Genomic DNA, 20802 nt, shown 5'->3' with positions numbered 1-20802 from the left:
CCGGAATGCCTACGTTTATTTGGGAGATCGAATATATACAAGGTTGCTACCTAGTTCAAAAAGTCAGCAGAATATTATACAAGTTGCCTTACCAGTTCAAAAGTCAGCAGAAATAGACAGTTTGCTACCCTCCCCCCCAAAAAGTCGCAGAAATATATACAAGGTTGACTACCTAGTTCAAGAAAAGTCAGCAGAATATATACAAGTTTTCTTTACCTAGTCTAAAAGTCAGCAGGAAATATACAAGGTTCTTACCTAGTCAAAAGTCAGAAGGATATATACAAGGTTTTCTTACCTAGTTTCAAAAGTAGCAGGACATTAATTCTACAAGGTTTTCTTACCTAGTTTAAAAGTAAAATCAGCAGAATATATGCAAGGTTTTCTTACCTTGTTTAAAAAGTCAGCAGAATATATACAATGTTTTCGTACCTAGTTTAAAAGTCAGCAGAATATATACAAGGTTTTCTTACCTAGTTTAAAAGTCAGCAGAATATATACAAGGTTTTCGTACCTAGTTTAAAAGTCAGCAGAATATATACAAGGTTTTCTTACCTAGTTCAAAAGTCAGCAGAATATATACAAGGTTTCCTTACCTTGTTCAAAAGTCAGCAGAATATACAAGGTTTTCTTACCTAGTTCAAAAGTCAGCAGAATATATACAAGGTTTTCTTACCTTGTTCAAAAGTCAGCAGAATATATACAAGGTTTTCTTCCAGTTCAAAAGTCAGCAGAATATATGCAAGGTTTTCTTATCTGGTTCAAAAGTCAGCACAAATGTCAACCGCTCAAAATAAAATATATTAGATTTTTCATGACGAAGAGCCCAAGTTTAGATGAAACAAAGCGACAATGTTTAACATGATGAAAAGTTATTTAGATTTTCCCGTATACAAGAAGACTGTGAATTGGATATTAATCGTAATTTTATCATATAGAATCTTTTCTAGTTAGCTTCATATTTACAAGAAATAAAAACTCATAAAAAAATAAAAATTGCAAATCCGTTCTGTTGATAAACTAATTAATTCCAAGTTTTTAAATAGAACACTCATAACAATTTTTTTTAAACAGTATTTCTAAGATGATGACCAGTAACCCTGACAAGCTTATTGATTTGAGTACCGAGACAAATTACAGTCCAGGAGCACACTGAAGTCACGAACCTCGTCTGAATTAGAAAAGAATTCTTATTTGTATTCGGCCGAATGTCACCAACGCTGCTAAGGTATTTTTCTCCCCAACCAATATAAATTCGGTTTTATTTTTATTCTTAAATGTTAAACATTCCCTAACACTGGTACCCCGGTAGGGTGGTAGTACCGTCAGAGGACCTCATGCAGTGCACTGTAGGCATTACTTGAGGTTCTTTGCAGGGTGCCTCCGGCCCCTAGCTGCAACCACTTTCGTTCCTTTTACTGTACCTCCTTTCATATTCTCTTTCTTCGTCTTACTTTCCACCCACTCCTGATACTTGATTCATAGTGCAACTGCGAGGTTTTCCTCCTGTTACACCTTTCAAACCTTTTACTGTCAATTTCCATTTCCGCGCTGAATGACCTTGTAGGTCCCAGTGCTTGGCCTTCGTCATGAATTCTATATTGAACTCAACCCTAACACTGGTAAGAACATCTTTTAGTTTCGGGTTTGTATCCCCAATGTTGTTTACGGAGAAGTAAAATTGACTGTCGTCCACGTATAGCTCGAACTTTTTACTCCCATGTCTCTAGTACAAGATGGACCCAACACACTTTTTTGCAATATATTCCTCTTATCGGCGTTCCATGAGGTGAATACGAGTTTCCCCTCTGTACACATTGTTTTTCGTCATACAGGTTTCACCACCAGTTCCACTGGACTCGATATCATTGAGAAGAAATTCACGCTTGACTGTATCGTAGAACTGAATATAGAATTTAGGCCAAGCACTGGTACCTATGAGGTCATTCAGCGCTGAAATGGAAGTTGGCATTAAAAGGTATGTAAGGAGGAGAAAACCTCGAAGTTGCGCTATGAATCAAGTGTTAGAAGAGGGTGGGAAGTAAGATGAAGATAGTGACTATGAAAGGAGGTGCAGTGAAAGGAACGAATGTGGTTGCAGCTAGGGGCCGAAGGAACGCTGCAAAGAACCTTGAGTAATGCCTACATTGCACTGCATGAGGTCCACTGACGGCACTAACTACCTACGGACTGTATCAGGAGCCACACTAAGGTAAATTAAGACCATGATACCATATTCGCTTCCATCCATCATTTGCAGATCATTTAAAACAGGGCATAGGACAGCATTCTGGCGACGAGAATTGTCTGTAAGCTAACTACCCAGCAAAGCATTTACACTTTTCCAGATGAACAATCAGTTGCTCAAAATTCACGTTTCAAACATAAATGACAAATTTCACAGGTGTGTATGTGTATGAACTCAAATTTGGAAAATGAAGTGCACCTTTCCAGATTGGGTTAATAATAGTTACCGCTTTCTCAGATAAAGGAACCTTGCACTCAGAAATGCTGGCCTTTAAAACTTTTAACATAAGTCATAGAATACTTTTCATTCCAACAAATTCAGATATATAGGCATCTAATCAATTAAACAGTTGTTTTCTTTGCCTTTTTTTTTTTTTTTTTTTTTTTTTTTTTTTTTTTTTTTTTTTTTTGATAATCGTAATAAACATGACAATTCCCAGCGAAATTATTTTCCTTGACTGTATCCGCAGCCATTTTCGTTTGTTCTGTCCTCCAGTAGGGGGTTAGTGGCCAGTCAGTGCACCTCAATGTTGTACTGTAGGCTTTGCGTAAGGTTCTTTGCAGCGTCAGCGTCCCTTCGGCCCCTAGCTGCAACCCCTTTCGTTCCTTTTACTGTATCTCTGTTCATATTCTTTCTTCTATCTGACTTTCCACCCTCTCTAACAAAAGTTTCACAGTGCAACTGCGAGGTTTTCCTAGTTACGCCTTTCAGTCCTTCTTCTTGTCCATTTCCTTTTCAGGCTGAATAGCCTCGAATGTCGCAGCGCTTGGCATTTGGCCTAAATTCTATAATCCAATCCATTTGTTTCTGTCAGTTCCATCAAATAAACGACCAGAGGAAAATTCGCTTTCCCATTGTCTGTTTCAACCCATGAACTCTTTCAAGGTGTGCAATATTTTCATCCGGCTCATTAGGCTTGCGCTTCATTGTAGTACTCAATCGCCATTAAATGGCCTCTATCAAAATAATATGTCAGAACCACTTCAGTTTCCAGATATTTTCATCATCGACGCCATCCAGAAGAAAAGAACTTTCAAAATGCCATCCCTCGAATTCACATCCTAATTCAGTCCTAACATTTTCTTCTTGGGTTGGGAAAGGGACAGAGAGAGCATATGGACATACTGCCCATCGGGAACATATGTGGTCGACTTTAGCCGACCCAGTGCAACCTTTGGCTACCAATCCATTAATTGTGTGTGTGAGCCGAGGTCTAATAACACTTAACATTTTACCCCTTAAGGAGTACTAGTACCTCCAAGCTAAGACCGCTATCTAATCATGGGATGAAACAGACAATAGAAAAGTGAATTTTCTTCGGGTCTTTCATTTAATTTTAACCTGTTGGTAATGCGATGCATTTTTTTTCCAAGTTTCACAGATAACAAGGCGTGCTAAAATCTCTAGTATTGTTTCACCAACGATACTTAAAATAAACATTATGTTTTTAAGAAATAATCTTTCTGTGCTGTTCAACATGCACATTATTTATTTTTACATTTTCAGTACTCGACGAGAAACACTTATTTTCAGACCTTTTTATTTTTAGGCTTTCCTAGCCCACCTCAACAAGAACAAGAACAATAACAACAGCAACAAACAAGTAGTCTGTAGGCTTACTCCACAAGTAGTGAAGAGCTGTGGGAGTTGTTGTACGTCGATGATCTGGTGAGTAATGCTGAAAATGAGGAGGACCTACAGAGAAGGGTTGGAGTGGCAGGAGTCTTTTGAGGGGTGGCTTAAAGGTGAATGTGAATAAAACAGCTTTTACTGAGCAGTAGGAAAGATAGAGACAGAATAGTAATACAAGAAGGAAGAGGCTCGATTATAAAACAGGCAGAAGTTTAAATACTTTGGTTATACTTTAAGCCAAGAGGGAGGATGTGAAGCTGAAGTTGACAGTAGGATAAAAGCTGCATGGGGGAAGTGGAGAGAGGTATCTGGAGTGGTGTGATAAGAAAATGCCAATCAAGCTAAAAGTCAAGATATGTAATATTGATAAGACCAGTTAGGGACCCCATTCACTGAACGATGGTATGAACAATTGTCGTTATCGACAAACACACACAGTATGAACGATCTGCACACCGATTTCAGTCTGAACAGATTTTGTCTCGTAAAGACATGGCATCATCTCAAGTGGAGACGCGTGCGATAGCATTATATATGCAGACCAAGGCCAATACGTATAGCATAGGCCAGTCGGAGAGAAACGGCCGAGACAAATTTCGCGGGCAACATCTCCAGAAAGACCCTAGGTGTGGCTGTCTGGGTTCAGAGTGACCCAAGACCAATACAGTATAACAAAGGTGTGGATTATAACCGGTGGGTTGTACCCATGCGGCGTGGGGTGAATTGTTGCCTACTCTGGAAGGTGAGTCACCGATAATCTCTTTTCCGTCTGACCTCTACTGTATTCGCCTTGATGCAGACAAACCCATACATTGAACGACCTGTATATGACAGACTTAAGTCGCAAGCCAACAACATGGTCATAACAGATTCCTGCTGAGATCGTTCAGACACGAAGCTTCGCCCACTTTTGCATTCAGACAAACCCAAACACAATGTTTTTGCAAACGATACAGACAATCGTTCAGTGTATGGGGCCCTTAAATGTATGGAGCATAAACATGGGATCTAAGAAGAAAAGAGGAAGTAAAGCTTGAGAGAACAGAGATGAGAATGCTGAGGTGGATTATGGGAATAGCGCTGCTTGAGAGATTGGAAAATTATGAAATAAGAAGGGCAGGCTTAGTAAAGATTACAGAGGTGATGAGTCATGACTGAGATGGGCGTGTTGAGGATGGATGACGAGGAGAAAGTGAAGAGGGCTTGGAAGGAATCTGTTAAGAGGAAGAGAGGGAGACAAGAATTAGATGGCGAGATAGTGAAGGAAGATATGGAGAGAAGAGGTTGGTGGAGGATGATGCTTTTGATAGAAGGCAGCGGAGAAAGCGCATCAGGCAACTGACCCCTTAATGTAGGGTAAACGATGGGAAAGAAGACTTCAGGTAGTAAGGGCGTTCCTGCATAGGTTGGTATCCGTAATGTATGGAGTTTTTTGCAACGAATACAGTACAAATTTAGTTGGGTCCTGGGTAACAGAAAACGTTAAATTGTTAACAGACAACAAAATCTATTCTATGGCAAATTAGCACACACTTTACATGACTAACGGTCTGATTTTTTTTTTTAAGAAACAAAATAAAATAGGACGGTGTTACGATTATTACATATTCTTGGTAACACAGAAGATTACTGCCATGAGCGAGTTACCAGCGGTCGCCTACCGGAATATTCACTACCTTTGGTCTTGTTATTCTTTATAGTGCTTGCCGCCTTGTTTGTTTTTATGTTCATCCCCCATTCCCAAGGGGCAGTAGTAGTTTTCAGTTCTATCCATACTTTCCAGTCAATGGGCTTTTGTTTTTTTGTTTGTATGGTGTTTTTACGTTGCAGGGAACCAGTGGTTATTCAGCAACAGGACCAGCGGCTTTACGCGAATTCCGAACCACATAGAGAGTGAACTGCTATCACCAGAAATACATCTATGAATCCTCAATGGAATGCCCGAGAATCAAACTCAAGACCACTAAGGTGGCAGGTCAAAACCATACCAATCACGCCCGAGACACTCATTAGGTCCAGTGTCGAACTAAATCTGCATTGGCACCATTTACATAAATTGCAATTTTCATTGAAATTTAGCCTAGAATTTCATGCAGAATCCGTTGTACTTCCGAAGAAAACATAAATCGAGTCAATGCACAATTACTCTTTTTTTAACATGAAAATTAATGGTTATACATCATTTTCACAACTCTGCAGTCTCCTTTAAGAAAAATATGATCAACACTGTATGTAGTCATTATAGTATGTCCAGGATGTCATGAAACATGAGTAGGTTTCCGACGTTGCGGCTTTGCTCCAATTTCATTCATTAAATCTCACTTAAGGCGAACAAGTGTAGATTTGGCATACACTTTGCCACATATCTCCCTGTCTCAGGTCAGGAAGGTTAAGTAGTTTATCACTTTGGTTCTGATACCCAAGCATGACTGTTTAAGATGAAAGGCTCCCAAGGGCAGCAATTCAGTGCTCAGACATGAGAAGTCTTATTCAATGTCCACGAGTACTTCAAATTATATAATGAATAAAAATAAAAGCGCACTTTTGCTACTGCAGTTTTCACTAGCAATGTAGTATCTGACTGGGTTAAAGCAACTCTTTACCATTCACTTCCTTTAATGATTGGCCATGTTTGGGAATACAATAACAGGTGGCACTGTCAGTTACTCGTGATTTAAAGGCATTTTTCCCGTTATCTTGGGCGCGATTGGGATTCCATTTCCAGGTTGCAATTTCAAATGCTGAATAATGGGAAATGGCAAAGAAATAGGGGGCAAACAAAACCACCAGCTTGGCAAGGAGCGCGCAAACCGACTACTCTCCAATGCAGTCAAAGAAAAACCAATGTGTCACAAGGTCCCAAGCTTAGTTGGTGACCAGTTTCGACCTCATATACTTACGGGTCGCTAGATTCCTTGCTTTACAATCTTTGATCATTTTTAACCATTTAACAGCTGGCACTAGATTATCCTATTGTCAAGACCGAAGGTTTGTTTCATGTAAGAACTATCACTCAAGGTATGTTTAGGACTTCATTAACAGGATTGCCCTCCCCCTTTCTATGAACATATAAATTAAGTGACCTCTACCCATGTAATTCTTCCACATCTATGCTACATATAACCCCACCTACAGATAAAATTAGATAAATGAAAACAAAATTTAATTTTTTTCTTTATTCTCTTAAATCCTGGATGGGTACAGCATCTGGAAAAGGACAATTAATAATTACTATACAACTGACATGTAAAAAAATAAAAAAAAATAAAAAAATAAAATATATATATATACCATTAGTTCTATATTGACAAATTACAATTGTAACTTTTATGACAATCCATCGCATCACACATTTATGTCGATAAACAAATAAAAAGTTGAACTTGACACCTTTACAATTTATAACGGACAACCTGACCAGCTTTCCACATTAACAGAAAAAAATTAAAAGGACACAAAAGAATAACTCACCACTCTGACACGTCTTCCCATTGCAACAGAGGGCATATTCTTCTTGAACTTTGCCCTAACCATTCCAGAATTACCATGAGTACGAATAACTTTGCCCCAGATGATACGAATCTTAGACTTTCCAGCATAAGGAGTTGGAGTCTTCTTCTTACACTGCAATTGAATAAGAAAAATGTCAAATATAAAAAAGTAAACATGTCAATTATAACAAAGAAAACATTCACTGAACTCCATTTCACCAGGTTCAATTATGTCAAAAAATTAACTAGCACACATGGGCTTTAGTCACAGCTGGAGACCTAAACTTCTTAATGGGGGGAGAGAGAGAGTTGCTTTTTTTTAAATACAACAGTCAACTGTACAGTAACTTACCATACAAATCGTCATGAGGAGTGGTAAGATGCAGGTAGTAACACCCAAATATACAGGAATTCTGTATATACTTATCTGCTACATTAGTGTTTTTTTTTTTTTTAAAGCTGCCATATTTGAGGAGATACTTTGGTAAATAAATCTAAATTGAATACTTAGCATTTAGTACAGGGTAGTTCAGGTTAGAATGGATTGGATTTGTGAAATACTACATGCCAAAGGTAAGGTCACTCAAGAGCTAAGAAAATGAAAAGGAGTTAGGGCTGTTGGACAAGGGACCTAGGGAATAAATGACACTAAAGTAGAAGGGTCTAAAAGTTAAACCAGGAGAAAAACCCTCAGTTGCAACATAATACTGGACACTTGACAGCAAAAACTGAAAACATCGAGTGGGAATGGCTAAAAAGTGGGTACAGGCAAGGGCTGAAGGGATGCTGCTAACACCCCTTGCCTACCAGTAATACAAAATGTCCAACTGATAGCACTACTACCTCCAAAAAGGGAGTTTAGGTTGGGAACCAGTGGAATTGCTGTTATCTTTAATTATACCTAGAAAATATTCAAAAGCTTGTGTTATTTAACAGAAAGCCAGACCCCCAAGCATGTTGTGATACTACTGTAGTGGAGTGTTCGTTGCTAGCCTATATATAAAACCTTTTATGAAAATATTTTAAGACTTCAAACATCATTGCTAGCCTACATATAAAACCTTTGTATGCAAATATTTTAAGAATTCAAACAATTTAACTATGTAAAAAGCACTCACTATATAACTCAAACAATAAAAACAATAAAATTGTATTTTGCTAGTTTGTTTGCATGGAACCAGTGGTTATTCAGGAATGGGACCAATGGCTTTACGTAACTTCCAAACCACGTCGAGAGTGAACTTCTATCACCAGAAACACATCATCTCTAACACCTCAATGGAATGCATGAGAATAAACTGTAAAACACACTCGCACGAGTAGAACTATGAACTTCATTTACATATTAGCAAATGTCACTGCAATGTTTATATTATGGTAAAATAAGGTTTCATACATAAGCTAAAGACAATAAAGTTGGAGAACTATCGAACAAGGTTGTTACTTAATATATAAGCACACTAGCAAGAGGAAAAAGTAGGTTAACCAAAGCAGGTCTGCAAATAAATCAGGCAAGGTCCTATGTGTGTCTATTGCTTAGTCAGGCAGTCAGGAAAGGTATTAGCAAAACTAGGACTACTTCACACTATACCGGGGAGAAAGGGAGAGGAAATTAATCTATACATTTGAACATATGGACTTTCATACCTCACGAAAGGGAGATAAGACATTTAAAAGCTTAAGTAGTCTAACAACAGTATACTAAAAGATAATGTTCGTAAGGTGAGAAAATTACTTAAAAATTAATATGAATTTTAAAATGGTGTCTTACCCTGTAAACATATGCAACACGCTTGCCTACATAAAACTGGGCATCACCAATGTTTTTGCAGGCTTCAATCTTTAACAGAGATGTACGCTCATGTTGGTTACGCAGACCACGTTTGTAGCCATGGAAGACACCCCTGGCATATAATCTGAAAGTATTTAACATTGTGAGCACTGAAACAAAGAAAACATGTCAATCTTACAAATCTTTCCACACAATTACTTCATCAAAGTATACACACCTATATTAAAATTAAGTATGACCGTACTCATATTCCTTACCTAATACAGATTATAGAATGAAACCGACCGTACTCATATTCCTTACCTAATACAGATTATAGAATGAAACGTAAGTGTGAAGATGGCATACACTATTCCATCAATTCCTCTGATAATTGAAGTTTAATTTCCTTGGTGCACAAATATCAAAAGAATTTAGTTACCGTACCTTTCTAATATATATAAAGTACAAACATCAACTTTGTTTGTCAATCCTATCACATATGCTCATACTCTAAATTGCTCCTACCTAGATCTCTCTCTCATCATTCTATATACGTAGTATTACTATTCTTAATATACTTGGCATACGATGCACACGTAATTAAATCATAAGATGGTTAGATATTACTTTGAAAAACAAGAAACTACTGTTAAATTTAATCATAATAAAAAACACAATTACTAGTCACCAGTTATTTTACAGTTGGCATAATGTAATACAAACCACCCAGTGTAAATGTTCTACAAATTAAGAACATCTTAGTGTAACCATACCACCAGGCCTGGCCCAAAGGATTAGATATTTTCAAATGGCTAGGAACCAATAGGTTACTTAGCAATGGGACCTACAGCTTATTGTGGGATCCAAACTACCTTATATTGAAAATTAACTTATCACTATAAATAAATTCCTCTGATTCCGCGCTGCCAAAGCGGGGAAGCAAACTCAGACTGCCAAATTGGTAGCCAATGTTCTACATACTTTCCCATGTCTGTATGTAGGTCATTGGGCTAACATGGATTTCAATTTCGAACATATGCTTGCTTGTATGGTGCTTTTACGTTGCATGGAACCAGTGGTTATTCAGCAACGGGACCATCGGCTCTACGTGACTTCCGAACCACGTCGAGTGTGAACTTCTATCACCAGAAATACACATCTCTCACTCCTCAATGGGATGGCCAAGAATCGAACCTGCGACCACCGAGGTAGAACGCTAATACCATACCAACCACGCTGCTGAGGCGAACATATGGCCTGCCATAGACTACACCAACCATTTTAATTATGGTGAGGATTCATCTTCTGAATCTTCTGGTGCCATGCCATGACCTGACCAAGTAGGCCCAAGACAACCCACAAACTCATTTGCTCTCGTTGACTGGCCTAGGCTACCCCTTAATGGTGATCAGTAGATTAAAACATGGATACAATGTAACTATCCTAGCATAAACTAGAGGCACCATGCCGTCACCTGCCTAACCCACGAGTTGATCAACACATCACCAAACATGAATTGAATGCGAACTGGATATTGGTACGGCAGCCGTATCCCAAAGGCAATACGTATATTGATACAGCAGTGAATTGCGCATGCGCGAACCCTTGTTACTGCCTCAGGCATATCAGTGACAGCAAGAAAATGGCAACCGACCAACATGACCTGTGTAATAATACATCAGTTTTTGCCGAAAACCATATGTTTTCAGGTTTCAAAGAGTTGAAAAAGGCAATAGATGTCTACGAAGAGTCAAACTTCCAAAAATTGTATATCCGTAGGTCATGGATGATCGAATCGGCCCAGAAAAAGAGCTCCAGATTCAAAAATTTGAGGCCCAGCTAGTAAATTAGTGCAGCAGTCAGTAGTGCGTCCAATATGGGAAACATGCTGTTAATATAGACCTGATTTGGATGATTACTTACGACTGACTATGCCATTTACCAGAGGATCGACTTTGGTAGTTTTCCTTACCACCATGAATACAGCAGAGCACAATTTCTGTGTACTTCAAATCTATGAATCTCCTCTTCGGAGCTCTTTTCAGGGCAGATTCTATCGTTCGTTACCTACGGATATGCAATTTCTAGAAGTTTGACTCTTCATAGACATCTATCACCTTTTTCAGCTTGTTGAAACCTGAAAACTAATCTAGGCAACAAAATGTTGTTTTATTGTGCTGATTACAACTGCAATCTTGAGTAAGATCAATAAACGTTACATATATACGCTAACATTGTTCAAATGAGTGCTGGGCAGGCTGGGGAAAGATGATTGTCGTCACTGATCAGAACCTGTACATCCACACGGTAACCGCCTTATTGGATTTCAAAACTGCCTTGAAAACACATTTTACGAAAAGCGTCACATGCTTATTTTAGTTCGTATGGGGCTTTCATATATCACATTATGTTGACGAAACTTCAATCTTTTGAATGGTATGCTTTGAGTTGTAATTTTATTCTTGTTTCATCAATTAAATATAGTGAATAAGACCCGTCCAGTGTGATGAGGGTTGGTCGTCCGTGATTTTTTTACCCTATATACTAACATTGTTCAAATGAGTGCTGGGAAAGATGGTGTCCATCTGTGAACAGACCCGTCCAGCCACACAATAGCCGCGCCGCCATATTGGATTTCAAACCTGCCTTGAAAACATATTTTACGAAGAGCGTCACATGCTTATTTTAGTTCGTATGGGGCTTTCATATATCATATAATGTTGACAAAACTTCAATCTTTAGAATGGTATGCTTAGAGTTGTAATCGTATTCTTGTTTCACCAATTAAATATAGAATGAATAAGACCCGTCCAGTGTGATGATGGTGGATCGTCCGTGATTGTTTACCCTATGACTCATGAATGGTGCCCATCTCCAGTGCCAGGGCATGTTAAAGTACTTTTCCTGAAGGTGGGTCCAAACAGAGTTAGGGTGGCCACAGCTAGTCCACTCAGTTTACCCTACACAGATGGGTTAGTTTAAAATCTGCTGAACCTTTAATGTAGGGGGAAACACCAGCGACTACCAACCCTTATCACGGTGGACAGGTCTTATTCACTCGATATTTAAATGGTGAAACAAGAATACAAGTACAACTCGAAACATACCATTCAAAAGATTGAAGTTTCGTCAACATAATGTGATATATGAAAGCCCATACAAACTAAAATAAGCATGTGACGCTCTTCGTAAAATATGTTTTCAAGGCAGTTTTGAAATCCAATATGGCGGCTACCGTGTGGATGTACAGGTTCTGATCAGTGAAGACAATAATCTTTCCCAGCCTCCCAGCAATCACTTGAACAATGTTAGCGTATGTATGTAACGTTTATTGATCTTACTCAAGATTGCATTTGTAATCAGCACAATAAAACATTTTGTTGCCTATATTACTGAAAGTATGAAACTTTTTATTCCCGGGGTCATGGTTTGAACTGCAATTCATTCTTACCTTGTAATCGGTGGTTTTTATTCTTACTGCCATCACAACTGAAACTCCACAGTGCTTATTTGATTGTTATTATACACATTTTAGTCTCGATTCACTCCACATTGCACTTTAAACAAGTTGCTGTTCATGGTTCATAAGCGCGCGCGCCACAAACACAGTTACGAAACAGCAGACGACGAAACTGCAAAGTTTTATTCCCTAAATTGTTTACTTTACTCGTTATTTAGTTCAAATTTACTTTATTTAAAAATTTTAATTTAATTCATGTATATTATCCCTTTTTTGCAACCAAATTACCCCGAAAAGTTACAGATATTTTTAAAGTAGATACAAACAAATGTTTCTAACGTTTTCGTACATCTGGCTGCCGAAAACCATAGCGGAACGACTACGGATAAGTGGATTATATATATATATATATATTTTTTTTTGCTTTTTTGTTTTTGCTAGCACTTTTCATTGATTTCAGTCTATATTAGTTTTTTGAATTTCTTCAATAACCGTATGCCAGAAATAAATGTAACCTTTAATGTTTGCATGCTAAGAATGGCAAAATCATCGTTGCCACATTAGTGGAGGCTTCACACATACGCCGATTCATTATTATAAACTGTTTCCATGAATTCTAGTTGTCATAGTAATGCAATAATGATAAAATTGCTTTAATATTTATGTATATATACTTCCAATACATAGCCTAATTTCACCAATTTCAACGTTGTGTGTAGTCTTATACCCAGTTTGGAGGATCAACACATACCGATTGGCAACAGAGAGAGAGAGAGAGAGAGAGAGAGAGAGAGAGAGAGAGAGAGAGAGAGAGAGAGAGAAAGGCGAAGGAACGAAGAAGGAAAGGGGTGGCGGGGAGGGTAGGTGGAGCTTTTTATGCATGTTCGTATCCATTTCTGGATAATGGAGTTTTTGTCTCTTGGTACAAGGTCAAGTGTCGTTATTCTTTACAATTAGTGATTCATGATACCCTTATAAATTACGGCACTGGGTGTAATGCTTTATAGCAAAATCTCGTTCTGATACGAGTGTTCGTTACAGAAATAGCTATTGCCCAAAAACGTGCTTGCACTGTCGCTGAAACCCATAGTAGGTATGCTGCTTAGTTGTCAATCAAGTTTTTTGTAATAAAGTATTTTTTACAAGCTAGCTATTGAATAAATCGGTTGATCACAGTTGAGTTGTCCGGGCCGCGTAACACCATTTTGCCAGGCCCGTAATCCCTCCGCCAAGGTAAGTAGTTCTCGCAGATGACCTGCAGCCGACCAAACCCGACCCCAACCCACGGGACCGACCCGGCCCGAACCCGAACATGCATCAACCTGAAAGCCACAACAAACGGCAGCCATCCTGTTGGTATTAGTCCGCCGATTCTCTTCGATATTTTTATTCTTGCCCAACTAATCTTTAGGAGCTCCAATTTAATTTACAGTATTCTATATTTTTACCCATGCCCAACTGAACTGTAAGAGCTCAATTTTTTTTCCCTCTTTATTCTATTTTTTTCCCTTGTTCTTGCCCAACTAATTTGCAGGGGGGGGGGGGGGTGGGGGGGGGGGGGGGGGGGAGGGGGGGGGGTTCCGGCCAATCATTGGACACTATCAACATCTCCAAGTAAGGTTATCAATGTAAATGCACGTTATTTTAATTATTTTGCCAAAATTAAGCACGCCATTGTTATTTCCGCTATGCTGAAGTCAGGCACGCTCAACACATCCGAACATTCACGTTCGCTAGAAGTCCACGTGTTCGAACGCAGTCCATGTGTTTGAGCAAACAACGTGGCCTTGACTTTAACCAATGTATTCTCGGAAATATTAATTTTGTTTAGTTATCAGTAAGGACATACGGGTGCCAGCCATATGTATGGACAAGTTATATTGGTTAGATATTTATAATTGTTAACTTACTACACAGGGGGTCCAGGGGGGCGGCCGCCCCCCCGGCCAGGTAAGGACATGCAGACTTAGTTTGGTTAGGTCGGTTCCTTTGGTTAGGTAGCAATCACTGTTAATATACTATACTGGGAGGTCGCCCCCGGCCAGGTAAGGACGTGGAGACTAACTATGGTTAGGTTGGTTCCTTTGGTTAGGTAGCAATCACTTAATATACTATACTGGGGGGTCCAGGGGGGCGAAGCCCCCCCAGCCAGGTAAGGGCACACGGCCTAAGTTTGGTTAGGTTGGTTCGTTTGGTTACGATCACCGGAGCTCCTACAGTTTAGTTGGAACAGGAGCTCCTACAGTTTAGTTGGAACGGGAGCTCATAGTTTAGTTGGCCACTGGTTTCATTTGCTAGGGTTTCGTGGTTTTTAGTGTTCATTGCCGTCATTTGGTTAGCCTAACACAACGGGGGACGGGACCTCCTACATTTTTGTTGGTACGTGAGCTCCTACAGTTTACTTGGCAACGGGTTTCGTCTGCTAGGGTTTTGTTGTTTTTCGTGTTCATTGTCATCATCTGGGTTTCCCCCCACCCAAAAACCCCGGTTTCCCAATGGCTCCCCCCTTACCGTTTTCATTTACTCGCATGTACTCCCCCACCCAAAAACCCCAGTTCCCAAAAGGGTCCCCCATTATCATTTTTATAGGTTTCAGGGTTTTTAAAGCAGGCGCCAAAACAAAGCGTCCGCCATCTTGTTTGTATTGCTCCGCCGATTCCATAGCAGACGAAACCCGTGGGCAACTGAACTGTAAGCGCTCCGAATAAATTTGTATTTTACTCAATCAAAACATATGCCCTCAATGCTAACTTTCCTCTTTTAACGGCTTTCTGGTCATTGCAAATTCGGCCCCATAATTTCTTATGGTGCGAAAACAGAGGCCCAGGGACCGAAAACGATTGCGTCACACTACGGCGATAATCCGGCAGTAAAACATCTTCATATATCCAAAAAGTAAATAATAAAGATATATATGCGCATTACGATTATAACAAAAACATGAAGAGCTGATAATCTGCATAACTGGTAAACTTTTCTGCAAGAAAGTTGAGTAAAACAATTACTTACAATAGGTATGAAAGTCAAGATGTCGTGACGTCATAATACAGGACTTAAAGGAACGTTCTAATTCCAAAAAATAATTACTTAAATTTGAGTCAGAATAAAGTTAGGGTAAAACATCACAGCAGGCCAAACAGGCCACCTACATTCAACGCTTGCCACCCTCCAAAAAATTACATTATAACGCGTCCTGACACCGGAGATGGGCATCAGTCGCGACTTCTTGTTGGTGAGAAACGGAGCTAAAGACCTCTACTCTCCTTTCGAAGTAAGTATTTTCTCCAAAGTTAGAAATTGAGGCCAAATTTCAAGATTTAAACAGATGGTAGTGAAAAGGGTGGCTACGGCAGTGGAAATCTCACCAAAACGCTTTGGAAATTTTTACTTACAACTAAAAATGTTTCGAAGATTGACGCCATCTTGATGTTTACGGAGTCGCTTGTGTCAACAAACTTCCCATTTCCTGTGCTAAATCTGCACACCACTTGTACCCATAGACGCTGGGGCACTTTCATCACAACAATCGTAAACCAACCTCTTACCAGCACTTATTCAAGGGGACTACGGCATTCTTTGCGCTGTTTTGCGCTCTTCAATTGTTTATCAGTGTTGTCAATTGGTATGTGTTTACCCTCCAAACTAGGTATAAGACTTACACAAAACCGGGGAAATAAGTGAAATTGTATCTATTTTTATTATATATACGTACATATTACAGCAATTTTATCATTACTGCATTACTATGACAACTAGAATTCATCGAAACAGTTTGTAAATGCATCGGCGTATGTATGACGCTCCACTAGATTGGCAACGATGAGTCATTTTTCCTCGCGTCGTCTGCTCGTAAGTATACATCCGAAACATTTGTAATTTTTGGGGGTTAATTTGGTTGCAAAAAAAGGATAATAGACATGAATTAAATAAACATTTTGAAGTAAAGTTAAACTAAATATTGAGTAAAGTAAACAATTAAGGGAATAAAGCTTTGCATCTCATAATCAGTATTGTCGTCTGCTGCTCGTAACTGTGTTTGCGGAGTGAGTGCTTAGGAACCAGGAACCACAGCGTGGTTCAAGTGCACTGTGGAGTGAATTAAGACCAAAATGTGTATAATTACAATCAAATAAGCACTGTGGAGTTTCAGTTGTGATGGCAGTAAGGATAAAAACAACGATTGCAAGGTAAGAATGAATTCAGTTCCAACATAACCCGGGAATAACAAGTTTCATACTTTCACTAATATAGGCAACAAAATGTTGTTTTATTGTGCTGATTACAACTGCAATCTTGAGTAAGATCAATAAATGTTACATAGGGTAGATCACCATGGCAGGCCAACCAGGCCACCTACATTCAACGCTTGCCACCCTCCGAAAAAGTACATTATAACGCGTCCTGATACCGGAGATGGGCATCAGTCGCGACTTCTTGTTGGTGAGAAACGGAGCTAAAGACCTCTACTCTCCTTTCGAAGTAAGTATTTTCTCCAAAGTTAGAAATTAAGGCCAAATTTTAAGATTTAAACAGAGGGTACTGAAAATGGCGCCCACGGCAGTGGAAATCTCACCAAAACGCGTTCAACATTTTTACTTACAACTAAAAATGTTTCGAAGATTGACGCCATCTCGATGTTTACGGAGTAGCTTGTGTCAATAACTAACCATTTCCTGTGATAAATCCCGCACACAACCACTTGTGCCCACAGACGCTGGAGCACTTTCATCACAACAATCGAAAACACGATTTCTCACCAACAAACAAGCCAGGAGTAAACAGCTGTTTTGGTAGAAGATGACGAGAAGCGTGCTCTTAGCTAATTTTTAAATAAGTAGTAAAGCATCAACATTTTACATATTTATGATGATTAATTTGAAAATGATATTGTTATGTTACAATAAAGTTTCATACATACTTACCTGGCAGATATATACATAGCTAAGACTCCGTCGTCCCCGACAGAAATTCAAATTTCGCGGCCCACTCGCTACAGGTAGGTCAGGTGATCTACCGGCCTGCCCTGGGTGGCAGGACTAGGTAACCATCCCCGTTTTCTAATCATTAATTTCTCTCTTCCACCTGTCTCCTGCGGGGAGGCTGGGTGGGCCTTTAATTGTATATATCTGCCAGGTAAGTATGTATGAAACTTTATTGTAACATAAGAACAATATCATTTTCATACAATCAACTTACCTGTCAGATATATACATAGCTGATTGGCACCCTTCGGTGGAGGGTAAGAGACAGCTACTATATGGAATAGACAGGTAAACAACATATGTTGTAGGTATAAATAAAACCTTGGTTCCTACCTGATAGGTGGTAGACTTGGTGGGTGTTTGCCCAGTAGTCTGCATCACCTCAAGAAACTTTAGCGAGATATGTGATCTAGGCCAAGAGTTCTCGTGGGTCTGCCGATGGGTCTTACCCACTTACTCAGCAGAGCCTAAAAGGACTTTGTCAATGGGTGCTGATCCACTTATATGACAACACAACCTTATGAAGGAGCACACAACCAATCCCGACCACCTGATCCTAACCATGTGTTAGAACTAAGGATTGTTACGAGTTATCCCCGAACTCGTCACAACAACCGTAACTCAAAAACCACTACGCACACATACATAATTTTTCAAAAAAAAAATTATACTCAACTAATTGGATATGACGAGAATTCTCTTATGAAACAACATGGACGGCCGCCGTGCGAGCCTGAATCCTCCATTGTTCGAAGAGATTCGATCATATCCAAAAAGAAGAAAAGTATATACATTTAAGGATTGGTGTCAGCTCCCGTACCCAGAACCGTATCTGCCGATACGATAGGACCTAGAGAAAAGCACTTCTCATACGTCACACGCACGTCTTTCAAAAGTAATGAGATGCAAATACTGAGTTGCATCTCCAATATGTCGTATCTATAATGTTTTTAAGCGACATATTCTTATAAAACGCGAGAGACGTCGCAACCGCTCTTACTTCATGAGCTTTTACTCTCAGTAGTTGCAATTGTTCGTCAGGACAGACCTTATGAGCGTCCGTAATGACGTTTCTTACAAAGAACGCTAGAGCATTCTTGGACATTAGTCTTGTGGGGTCTTTACTGCGCACCAAAGACCTTGTCTAGAGCCTCCCAACTGACGCTTCCTCTGAAGATAGAACTTCAGAGCTCTAACAGGGCATAGAGACCTCTCTGCTTCTCTGCCTACGAGACTCGACATTCCTTTGACTTCGAATGACCTAGGCCAGGGATTCGTGGATTCTCGTTTTCGCTAAACAGGGTCTTAAACGAGCAAATAGCCGAGTCTCCCTTGAATCCTACTTTATCCTGCAGAGCTTGTAACTCACTAATCCTTTTTTTTGCTGTCGCTAATGATAAAAGGAATAGGCATTTTCTAGTTATGTCCCTAAATGATGCCAGATGCGGAGGCTCGAATCTATCGAAGACAGATATTTGAGGACTACGTCCAAGTTCCAGTTTCGGGAGAGGTACTGGTTCCTTAGACTTTGAAGTCTCAAAAGATCGTGGAGATCTTTGTTATTTGCCAGATCTAACCCTCTGTTCCTGAATACAGCCGAGAGCATACTTCTGTATCCCTTTATTGTGGATACGGCTAGATGAGATTTTACTCTCAGGAATAGCAAGAAATCAGCAATTTCCGCTATAGAGGTAGAGGAGGAGGACAACTTCTTGGCTCTACACCACCTTCTAAAGACCTCCCACTTCGACTGGTATACTTTCGTAGTGGAGGTTCTGCGAGCTCTCGCGATCGCGCTTGCCACTTCGCGAGAAAAGCCTCTCGCTCTGACAAGTCTTTCGATAGTCGAAAGGCAGTCAGAGCGAGAGCGGGGAGGTTTTTGATGGTACCTCTTGAAGGTGGTGGTTGTTTGAGAAGATCCGTCCTTCCTGGTAGGATCTTGGAAAGTCTACGATCCACTCTACCACCTCCGTGAACCATTCCTGGGCCGGCCAAAAGGGGGCTATTAATGTCATCCTCGTCTCTTTTTGACGCCACAAACTTTTTCATTACTAACCCCAGGATTTTGAATGGGGAAAAGCGTAAACGTCCACTCGAGACCAGTTTAGCAGGAAGGCGTCTACCATAATCGCTCTTGGATCTTCCACGACCGAGCAAAACACTGGGAGCCTTTTTGAAATGTATGTTGCGAAGAGATCCACATGAGGAGTTCCCCAACAGAGACCAGAGATCGAGACACACTTCCTCGTGCAGAGTCCATTCTGTATGAAGGACCTGGTTCCTCCTGCTGAGCCTGTCCGCCCTCACATTACTTACTCCCTGTACGAACCTTGTCAGCAGGGAGATGTTCCTGTGAGACGTCCAAAGTAATAGATCCCTCGTGAGTTCGTAAAGGAACGAGGAGTGTGTTCCTCCCTGTTTCCGAATGTAGGCAAGTGCGGTGGTGTTGTCCACGTTTACTTGCACTACCTTGTCTCTCACCAGAGGTTCTAGGCTCTTCAAGGCCAGGTGTACGGCGAAGAGCTCTTTGCAGTTTATGTGCCAGGACACCTGTGCTGGTTCCCAGGTGCCTGACACTTCCTCTGAGCCTAAATGTCGCTCCCCAACCCGTCTCCGACGCGTCGGAGAACAACACTAGGTCTGGGTTCTGTGTTCTTAGAGAGATCCCTTTGTTCTCTTCCAGAGGTAGCAACCACCACTGTAGGTGTGCCTTTATCTCCACTGGAATGGGAAAAACGTCCGACAGTTGTCCGGTTTCAGCTCCAAGACTTCTTGAGGAAGAATTGAAGTGGACGGATATGAAGTCTTCCTAGTGGGAAGAACTGTTCCAGCGAGGAAAGCGTCCCCAGAAGGCTCAACCATTCCCTCGCTGACGTTGTTGTTCTCTAAGAAGAGAGAGATTATCCTCAAACCTTTGCGGTTGTGCTCTCTTGCGAAGGAAAAAAACTCGAAAACCCCGAGAATCCATCCGAATCCCCAGATAGACTAGGTCTTGTCTGGGGGTCAGTTGAGACTTCTCGAGGTTCACAAGCAATCCCAACGCCTTGGTAAATCAGAGTTAACTTTAGGTCCTCCAAGCACTGTCTCTCCGATCTGGCCCTGATGAGCCAGTCGTCTAGGTACATAGAGACATTCACTCTTTGAGATGAAGAAATCTAGCCACATTCTCATAGGCTTGTGAAACCTTGAGGAGCTGTGGACAGGCCGAAACACAAGGC

The 20802-nt window shown here is 40.2% G+C and overlaps 1 protein-coding gene across 2 annotated transcripts in view; it reads right to left on the bottom strand.

The window, feature by feature from the left end:
• Positions 1 to 7038: 7038 nt before the first annotated feature.
• LOC135224323 (large ribosomal subunit protein eL33-like) overlaps positions 7039 to 20802 on the bottom strand; it is a 34666-nt gene continuing 20902 nt past the window's right edge. For both annotated transcript variants that reach the window (XM_064263222.1, XM_064263221.1), the window contains exons 3-5: positions 9140 to 9284; positions 7349 to 7501; positions 7039 to 7084 (exon numbers count right to left, since the gene is read on the bottom strand). In XM_064263222.1, coding sequence (XP_064119292.1) covers positions 7061 to 7084; positions 7349 to 7501; positions 9140 to 9284 — 322 coding nt within the window. In that variant the 3' untranslated portion in view covers positions 7039 to 7060. The remainder of the gene's footprint in view (positions 7085 to 7348; positions 7502 to 9139; positions 9285 to 20802) is intronic.

Source organism: Macrobrachium nipponense, chromosome 12 (genome assembly GCF_015104395.2).
Source record: "Macrobrachium nipponense isolate FS-2020 chromosome 12, ASM1510439v2, whole genome shotgun sequence".
NCBI lineage: Eukaryota > Metazoa > Arthropoda > Malacostraca > Decapoda > Palaemonidae > Macrobrachium > Macrobrachium nipponense.
This window is presented reverse-complemented; position numbering and strand designations above follow the sequence as displayed.